At 40.0% G+C, this 9,849-nt stretch overlaps 1 protein-coding gene across 1 annotated transcript; it reads right to left on the minus strand.

Moving 5' to 3' along the window:
* Positions 1 to 644: 644 nt before the first annotated feature.
* On the minus strand, positions 645 to 9,584 carry LOC123103406 (DNA repair protein RAD51 homolog 2). The gene is made up of 11 exons (XM_044525328.1): positions 9,558 to 9,584; positions 4,554 to 4,703; positions 3,957 to 4,060; positions 3,805 to 3,868; positions 3,637 to 3,692; positions 3,302 to 3,382; positions 2,441 to 2,506; positions 2,248 to 2,339; positions 2,051 to 2,167; positions 1,105 to 1,248; positions 645 to 1,021 (listed from the first exon to the last, which is right to left on the minus strand). The coding sequence occupies exons 1-11, from the start codon at positions 9,582 to 9,584 to the stop codon at positions 984 to 986; spliced, it is 939 nt and encodes a 312-aa protein (XP_044381263.1). The 3' UTR covers positions 645 to 983.
* Positions 9,585 to 9,849: the final 265 nt, after the last annotated feature.

A 9,849-nucleotide genomic window follows, 5' to 3' on the forward strand; every position in this document is an offset into this window, starting at 1 on the left:
TTAATGTAACATTCGAAAGTATGTTAGACATGTATCCTTATAAAGATTATGCATAAGTCTGATAACTTGATGACTTCATAAATGTATAATATTATTTACAATGTTTTAGAAAGGAAAGAATACCTTCCATCTACATATATGTGAAGATATAGTGTGAAACATTGGTCATGCCGATCGAATTGTGTGCAAATGAATTTTTGAAATGATATGTTATATCGGTATCGACAAGCCACACATGTTCATATATGAGTCATATCAGCCTATATTTAGAAGCTCGGTTTCAGGCCAATTTGAGAGGGTTTATTAAGTTGCTTGTACCTCCAAGTTGGGTACACAATTTAGGCAGCTTACATTAGTTCCTTGCGTAAGAAAACAAACAAGCAACACGACAATATTAATAAGTTTGTATTATAAAAACATGTAGGAGTATATTACAGTCGGTATCATGGTATGGTCTCAATACCAGATGCATGTGAAAAAAGAACTATGTTGACCAAGAAACGAGCACTTCCAACAAGCGAAGTGGAAGAGGGGTTTTAAGGAGAAATTGCATGGTGTCACCTCATAAACTCTATTTCACACTGAAATAAGGTAGTTTTTATAATCTGCAAACCTCTCAAAATCATTTTTTAGATTCATAAATCTAACACTCTCTACCAAGTTATCTAGATATTTAAGAACACTATAGGCAAATACACATATAAGTGCACTATAAATACTAGGGGCATCAACTAGACGCAGAAAATTAGAGTTATATCTCTAGCAACTAATCCCCATCCAGAAACATAAACAAATAAGGAAATTTTAATATAAAACCAGGCATGTGGTTCCGAAGGAACAGTAGTTGTCTACTATGTACATTGCTTGGTTCCGCTTTCTGTCATGACAAGTGGAAGGAGCATAAACACTGTCAGCAGCATACTTAAGATCCTTTCTGACTATCTCCTGCCGACCCACAAGCACACCTGTCTGTGAAATCATCTTCAGTTTTCAAGTGGTAACGGACCCAACAAATTTTGCCCTGAGAAAGGTGTCTGTTAGAACAACTAATCGAAAGAAGACTGCAGTCTCGAGCTTAGTGTGTGTCAACAATATGAATCGTACCTTGACAGCGAATCGAGGTTATCTCAGGACCTGACACATCAATGCCTTCATCATTTAGTAATGTAATGCCTGATGATTCCACAATGAAAGGAAATGCTACTGCTGGAGACATGGGTGATTTCGCCACCTTGATGAACCTCTGACCTGTGGGCAATGTACGTAATTTATAGCGGTCATAAAAAATAGCAGAACAATAAATGCAACACTGCTTTGTGGTTTCATAAACCTACATGCAAGAATAAAAGAGATCAAGTAGAAAGGGAACATAGAGACAGCAGGCATTTTGACATCATTGGTAACACAAAGATGTTAATCCATAATTATGTGTATTCCTACCATTTTTTTACCAGAACTGCCGCTAATTCGCTATATTACAATTCAAATAGTTCTACTGAATTCCAGCTACAGCTATTACAAAAGTTGAAAAGCCAATAAGCAATGTTGCAGTTCCTCAGGTTTGACTATGGCTATGGCTGTTCAAAAATGGGTTTGGCCAATCTGTCTCAACCCATGCATGCAGTAAAAATAGTTATGCTGAGTGGCATCTTTAGTTAATTCTACTCATTCAACGAGCAGCTGGTTTTCAACAGGTTCTTAGAACCTCTCTTTTTTATCAAGGTTTGACTGTGTCGCTCAGGGTCCCAAAAACAACAGGAACAGGTGGGTTACCAACTAAAGATCCCAAACTTGCCTGCAATTGGTTTCTAGAAAACTGGTTTTGTTTCACTCGCCTAAACCCCTCTAGTTAATCTCATTGTAAAAACAAAAGGCAGACAATTTTCGCTGAAAAAACAGAATTGCTCACTAACAGCTTTCCAAACTGTATTCAGTTAAAAGAAATGCTTTCCAAACTGTATTGGCACTTGTTGTGTAGGTTCAAACAGTCGTAGACTACATGATTAAGATAAAAGGTAAGTTGATTAATGATACAAGTAAGCATACAAACCTGAGTGAGACTCGAAGACTAGACGGATAGTTACAGCATGAGCCCACTGGATTCCAAGAGCAGCAACAAGATGAGATTCGAGTCTTTCAGCACCATCGCCATCACCCATCCTTTTTACTGCAGAGGATTAATAGGAACATTAAATAAAGTTCACGATGACCAACAGATAATATGTTTCCTTGGAACAAAGTACAAACCTTCAAACGAGTAATGATAACCATCATCATTACTTTGGCTGCGGACCTGGTTTGAAACTACAACTGGAATTCTTGTCAACTCTGCTATAGACCTGCAGGACAGAAAGGAAACCCAAAGCACTTCAGCAGAATCAACAGTGTAACCAAAAAATGTAGAAGGAATGCTATGAATTTTAGGATCTAGGAGGCTCACTTAAGAAATGAAAGAGCCCATCTTAGAGGGTGTTGTGTGAAACCTGTTGTACCTCTTTCGTTCTCCCTGCCACATGTATGTTGAAGTAGAATATTAGAAAATTAAATATTATACTGTTAACAAAAAATGAACCATAGTAGAAGAAGAAACAACTAGCATGCAATAATTAGATGATCTTAAAACATGATAATTATTCATGCTAAAGCACCACTACACACTTCAGCACAAGCCTCCAGCACTGCAACAACGAACCAGTACATACTAGTACCGTAGTCCAAGACCTTTGTCAGCTATTTAAAAGAGTAGTCTTCATAGTTGAGACCATGAGCAATAGTTATAAAAAGCACTGCACAGCTATTTAACTCATAGCTGTATATAAAAGAAACTATGCACACCATTCGGAATGTTAACACTCCACCAAAGCTCTGGCCATGTTTCAAGAACTTGTGATAATTTAATATTTCAAGAACCAAACAACACTCTGTTGGCTAGTTCTGTGGGTGTGCAAGCTGTTCACCCTTCTGTTTTCGGTAGCCATTCTATTAAAAAAAATGCTGCCAAGGGCTTAGTATTGGCTCGACCTTTTTTTCGATAATTTAGTATTTCAAAGTTTTCAGTAATGTAAGACAGAGATTCATAGTTATCAACAGTTTGGCACATAGCAATGAATTGGCAACCCAGTGTTTGATTAAAGTTATTATGTTAAGCCAGATGACTTTCTAAATTTGTAAACATGGAATATGCTAAGCAACTGAGAAAAACTCACTGTGGAAACTACCATTGGCTCCTCATACTTAAAAAACCCTATCATTGTGTGAAGTCAAAAGCAAATAAATAAAAAACCTGGTGTGCATATCTTACGATGACATGAAAGCAGCCACGCTATCAACAATGAGTAACTTCACATCATTTTGGAGGAGAGTCACCTTCATCTGTTCCAAACTGTAGAAGGGCGAGAAAAACATCAAAAAGAATATTCAAGCGTTTTGTGCAGCATGATGAATTTCTTTTACATGTAAATTTTGAGGAGCATCCAACAAAATTATAGTGAAAACAATGGCCACACTATATTGGCCAAAAGAGGAGTATTTCAAGAATTGTTAATGAAAGTTTTCTATTATTCATGGAACCTCATAACGACAATCACCAGACATCAGCCTTCCACAATCCACTGGTTGAGTGTCAGAAAAATATACCTCTTTGTGAAATCAGATAATGATGCTGGTCGCATCACTAGGATCCTGCCAGCCATCTGCACAAAAAATAGAAGGTTTGACACAACAGCCGAAGAAGTCATGTATAATGTTAAACTGAAAGATTAAGCATTGCCTGGTATAGGTAACTAGAAGATGAATTATAACAACCTTTTGTGCTAAGCCTTCTTGCCTAAATATTTGAGGAAAGCTTTTCTGACATATCTCGATCATCCTGCAACATATCATGAAGGTTGATCACTACACATACTTCTTAAATGACATGCTTGGGACTTTGGAGTAGTAAGATGGAACTAAGCTACCTCCGTGAAGAGAACTTGGATTCAGTGTCAATATACACAACTCGACCGTTTAGGCCCCCATAGCATTCTGGTAACGTTGCTAACAGCGCAAGCTTCAGACAAAACTACAGAGTGTGCGAACCTTTCAGCAAATTTATAGAGACTAATTGTAAAACAAAGCAACTCAATTACTCATGAGAAAGTAAATGGTTTAAATTTGACATATCAAATCAACATACTTGGGATTCACTAGGGAGGGAAAATTGTCAAGTGACCCACATGAATGTGTCTTTGAACTGAACATGGTTAACAAAAGCATTCACAAAAACACGTCTCTATAATTCAAACGAAAAATTCTGACTAACGAACCGAAATCATGAGGTCTAAATCCCTACTAGTAAGCAGCAATTAGCCCACAATAAATTAGTAACGCACTGACAGATAATATGAATACACGACGTCCTCCTTCTACTTCTCTGTTGCATAGGGGTACAGGAATTAGTTGGCATTCAAAAACACACAAGCCCACATTGCATATACAGCGGCAAAAGCTCATATGATTACAGCACCGCTACACAGCGACGCTTGGATGCAAAATCCTCAAGCGGAGCGTCTCACCTGCGTCTTGCCGATCCCCGAGGGCCCGACGACCTCGGTGAGCTTGCCCAGGGGGATACCTCCCCCCAGCGCCTCATCCAGCCCGCAGAGCGTGGTGGCCAGCCGGCCGCCGCCCCCCAGCCGCACCCGCTCATCCAGTAGCGCGAGCGCCTGCGCAAACCAGTCGCAAAACTTGAAAACTTCACAATACAAAACTTAACAGAAAACTCGTGAGCTCCGTTAGCGAAGAAAACGAAACACCACTTCATGATACTGTAATGAACTCATTCTTTATTTATAACTGTGTTAAACCTACTGTATTCCAACTTTTCTATGGTTTATAAACTATTTTACTAGCCATAGATTCATCAAAATAAGCAAACAACACACGAAAAACAGAATCTGTCAAAAACAGAACAGTCTGTAGTAATCTGTAACTAATGCAAACTTCTGGAACTCCAAAAATTCTAAAATAAATTATTGGACCTGAGGAATTTGTCTAGTAATCATCTGCAAAAAGAATCAACTAAATACCACTCTCCAGTAAAAAGTTGAAGCTAATCTCGTGAGCGGTAAAGTTTCTGTTTTTTACAGCATGATCATAAAGACTTCACCCAAGTCTTCCCAAAGGTTCTACTTGGCACAAACACTAATTAAAACACAAAACCACATCTAACCAGAAGCTAGATGGATTATTTATTCCTAAACAGAACCAAAAAGCAAGAAACTAAAATAAAATTGGGTTGCCTCCCAACAAGCGCTATCGTTTAATGCCCCTAGCTATGCATGATGATTTCAATGATGCTCACATAAAAGATAAAAATTGAAACATAAAGGGAGCATCATGAAGAATATGACTAGCACATTTAAGTCTAACCCACTTCCTATGCATAGGCATTTTGTGAGCAAACAACTTATGGGAACAATAATCAACTAGCATAGGAAGGCAAAACAAGCATAACTTCAAAACTTTAAGCACATAGAGAGGAAATTTGATATTATTGCAATTACTACAAGCATATATTCCTCCCTCATAATAATTTTCAGTAGCATCGTGAATGAATTCAACAATATAACCAGCACCTAAAGCATTCTTTTCATGATCTACAAGCATAAAAATTTTACTACTCTCCAAATAAGCAAAATTCTTCTCATGAATAATAGTGGGAGAAAACTCAACAAAATAGCTATCATGTGATTGAAAATTAAGATCAAGATGACAAGTTTCATGGTTATCATTATTCTTTAAAGCATATGTGTCATCACAATAATCATCATAAATAGGAGGCATGCTTTCATCATAGTAAATTTGCTCATCAAAGCTTGGGGGACAAAAAATATCATCTTCATCAAACATAGCTTACCCAAGCTTGTGACTTTGCATATCATTAGCATTATGGATATTCAAGGAATTCATACTGACAACATTGCAATCATGCTCGTCATCCAAGGATTTAGTGCCAAACATTTTAATACATTCTTCTTCTAACACTTTGGCACAATTATCGGAATCCTTATTTTCAAGATAGACATTAAAAGGATGAAGCATATGAGGTAAACTCAATTCCATTTTTTTGTAATTTCCTTTTATAAACTAACTAGTGCTAAAACAAGAAACAAAAAGATTCGATTGCAAGATCTAAAGATATACCTTCACTTACCTAGCCTCCCCGGCAACAGCGCCAGAAAAGAGCTTGATGTCTACTACACAACCTTCTTCTTGTAGACGTTGTTGGGCCTCCAAGTGCAGAGGTTTATAGGACAGTAGTAAATTTCCCTCAAGTGGATGACCTAAGGTTTATCAATCCGTGGGAGGCGTAGGATGAAGATGGTCTCTCTCAAGAAACCCTGCAACCAAATAACAAAGAGTCTCTTGTGTCCCCAACACACCCAATACAATGGTAAATTGTATAGGTGCACTAGTTCGGCGAAGAGATGGTGATACAAGTGCAATATGAATGGTAGATATAGGTTTTTGTAAACTGAAAATATAAAAACAGCAAGGTAGCGAGCGGTAAAAGTGAGCGTAAACGGTATAGGAATGATAGGAAACAAGGTCTAGGGTTCATACTTTTACTAGTGCAAGTCCTCTCAACAATAATAACATAATTAGATCATATAACTATCCCTCAACATGCAACAAAGAGTCACTTCAAAGTCACTAATAGCGGAGAACAAACGAAGAGATTATGGTAGGGTACGAAACCACCTCAAAGTTATTCTTTCCAATCAATCCGTTGGGCTATTCCTATAAGTGTCACAAACAGCCCTAGAGTTCGTACTAGAATAACACCTTAAGATACAAATCAACCAAAACCCTAATGTCACCTAGATACTCCAATCTCACCTCAAGTATCTGTGGGTATGATTATACGATATGCATCACACAATCTCAATTCATCTACTAAACTAACACATAGAACCTCAAAGAGTGCCCAAAGTTTCTACCGGAGAATCACGACGAAAACGTGTGCCAACCCCTATGCATAGGTTCATGGGCGGAACCCGCAAGTTGATCACCAAAACATACATCAAGATGAATCACGTGATATCCCATTATCACCACAGATACGCACGGCAAGACATACATCAAGTGTTCTCAAGTATTTAAAGACTCAATCCGATAAGATTACTTCAAGGGGAAAACTCAATCCATAACAAGAGAGAAGAGGGGGAGAAGAAACATAAGATCCAACTATAATAGCAAAGCTCACGATACATCAAGATCGTGCCAAATCAAGAACAAGAGAGAGAGAGAGAGAGAGAGAGAGAGAGAGAGAGATCAAACACATAGCTACTGGTACATACCCTCATCCCCGAGGGCGAACTGCTCCCTCCTCGTCATGGAGAGCGCCGGGATGATGAAGATGGCCACCGGTGAAGGATCCCCCCTCCGGCAGGGTGCTGGAACAGGGTCCCGAGAGGTTTTTGGTGGCTATAGAGGCTTGCGGCGGCGGAACTCCCGATCTAATCTCCGTTCTGGAAGTTTTAGAATACGTGGGTATATGGGTGCAAGGGGTACGTCGGTGGAGCTTCGGGGGCCCCACAAGGTAGGGGGGCGCGCCCCCCACCCTCGTGGCCAGCTCCCGTATCTTCTGACGTAGAGTCCAAGTCTCCTGGGTCTTATTCGGTGAGAAAATCACGTTCCAAAAAGGATTTTTTTTCTGTTTGGACTCTGTTTGATATTCCGTTTCTTCGAAACACTGAAATAGGCATAAAACAGCAAATCTGGGCTGGGCCTCCGGTTAATAGGTTAGTCCCAAAAATAATATAAAAATGGATAATAAAGCCCAATATTGCCTAAAACAGTAGATAATATAGCATGGAGCAATCAAAATTATAGATACGTTGGAGACGTATCAGTCATTTGCTTATTGCGTCGTAACCATGGATAATCTTTATCATTTATCAGGATGCTTGGGTCAGCCTTGACATTAAAGGGAGGAATTTCATGAAACTTTTCATAATCTTCACACATGTCTGTCTTGCCCTCCACTCCCAGGATCTCCCTTTTTCCTGAAAGAACTATGTGGCGCTTTGGCTCATCGTATGATGTATTCGCTTCCTTATCTTTTCTTTTTCTCGGTCTGGTAGACATGTCCTTCACATAGATAACCTGTGCCACATCATTGGCTAGGACAAATGGTTCGTCAATGTACCCAAGATTTTTTAGATCCACTATTGTCATTCCGTACTATGGGTCTACTTGTACCCCGCCTCCTGACAGATTGACCCATTTGCACTTAAACAAAGGGACCTTAAAATCTTGTCCGTAGTCAAGTTCCCATATGTCTACTATGTAACCATAATATGTGTCCTTTCCCTTCTCGGTTGTTGCATCAAAGCGGGCACCGCTGTTTTGGTTGGTGCTCTTTTGATCTTGGTCAATCGTGTAAAATGTATTCCCATTTATCTCGTATCTTTTGTAAATCAATACAGTCAAAGATGGTCCCTTGGACAACAAGTACAACTCATCACAAACAGTGTTGTCACCTCTGAGACGTGCTTCCAACCAACTGCTGAAAGTCCTTATGTGTTCACATGTAATCCAGTCGTCGCACTGCTCCAGGTGTTTGGAGCGCAGACTGTTCTTGTGTTCATCGACATACGGGGTCACCAAGGTAGAGTTCTGTAGAACTGTGTAGTGTGCTTGAGACCAAGAATATCCGTCCCTGCATATTATTGAGTCACTTCCAAGAGTGCCTTTTCCAGTCAGTCTCCCCTCATACCGCAATTTAGGGAGACCTATCTTCTTAAGGCCAAGAATGAAGTCAACACAAAACCCGATGACATCCTCTGTTTGATGGCCCATGGAGATGCTTCCTTCTGGCCTAGCGCGGTTACGAACATATTTCTTTAGGACTCCCATGAACCTCTCAAAGGGGAACATATTGTGTAGAAATACGGGCCCCAGAATGACAATCTCGTCGACTAGATGAACTAGGACGTGTGTCATGATATTGAAGAAGGATGGTGGGAACACCAGCTCGAAACTGACAAGACATTGTGCCACATCACTCCTTAGCCTTGGTACGATTTCTGGATCAATCACCTTCTGAGAGATTGCATTGAGGAATGCACATAGCTTCACAATGGCTAATCGGACGTTTTCCGGTAGAAGCCCCCTCAATGCAACCGGAAGCAGTTGCGTCATAATCATGTGGCAATCATGAGACTTTAGGTTCTGGAACTTTTTCTTTGGCATATTTATTATTTCCTTTATATTCGACGAGAAGCCAGTCGGGACCTTCATACTGAGCAGGCATTCAAAGAAGATTTATTTCTCTTCTTTCCTAAGAGCGTAGCTGGCAGGACCTTCATACTGCTTCGGAGGCATGCCGTCTTTTTCGTGCAAACGTTGCAGGTCCTCCCGTGCCTCAGGTGTATCTTTTGTCTTTCCATACACGCCTAAGAAGCCTAGTAGGTTCAAGCAAAGGTTCTTCGTCACGTGCATCACGTCGATTGAAGAGCGGACCTCTAGGTCTTTCCAGTAGGGTAGGTCCCAAAATATAGATTTCTTCTTACACATGGGTGCGTGTCCCTCAGCGCCATTCGGAATAGCTAGTGCGCCGGCACCCTTTCCAAAGATTACGTGTAAATCATTGACCATAGCAAGTACGTGATCACCGGTACGCATGGCAGGCTTCTTCCGGTGATCTGCCTCGCCTTTGAAATGCTTGCCTTTCTTTCGACATTGATGGTTGGTCGGAAGAAATCGACGATGGCCCAGGTACACATTCTTCCTGCATTTGTCCAGGTATATACTTTCAGTGTCATCTAAACAGTGCGTGCATGCATGGTATCCTTTGTTTGTCTG

Source organism: Triticum aestivum, chromosome 1A (genome assembly GCF_018294505.1).
Source record: "Triticum aestivum cultivar Chinese Spring chromosome 1A, IWGSC CS RefSeq v2.1, whole genome shotgun sequence".
NCBI classification, from domain to species: Eukaryota; Viridiplantae; Streptophyta; class Magnoliopsida; order Poales; family Poaceae; genus Triticum; species Triticum aestivum.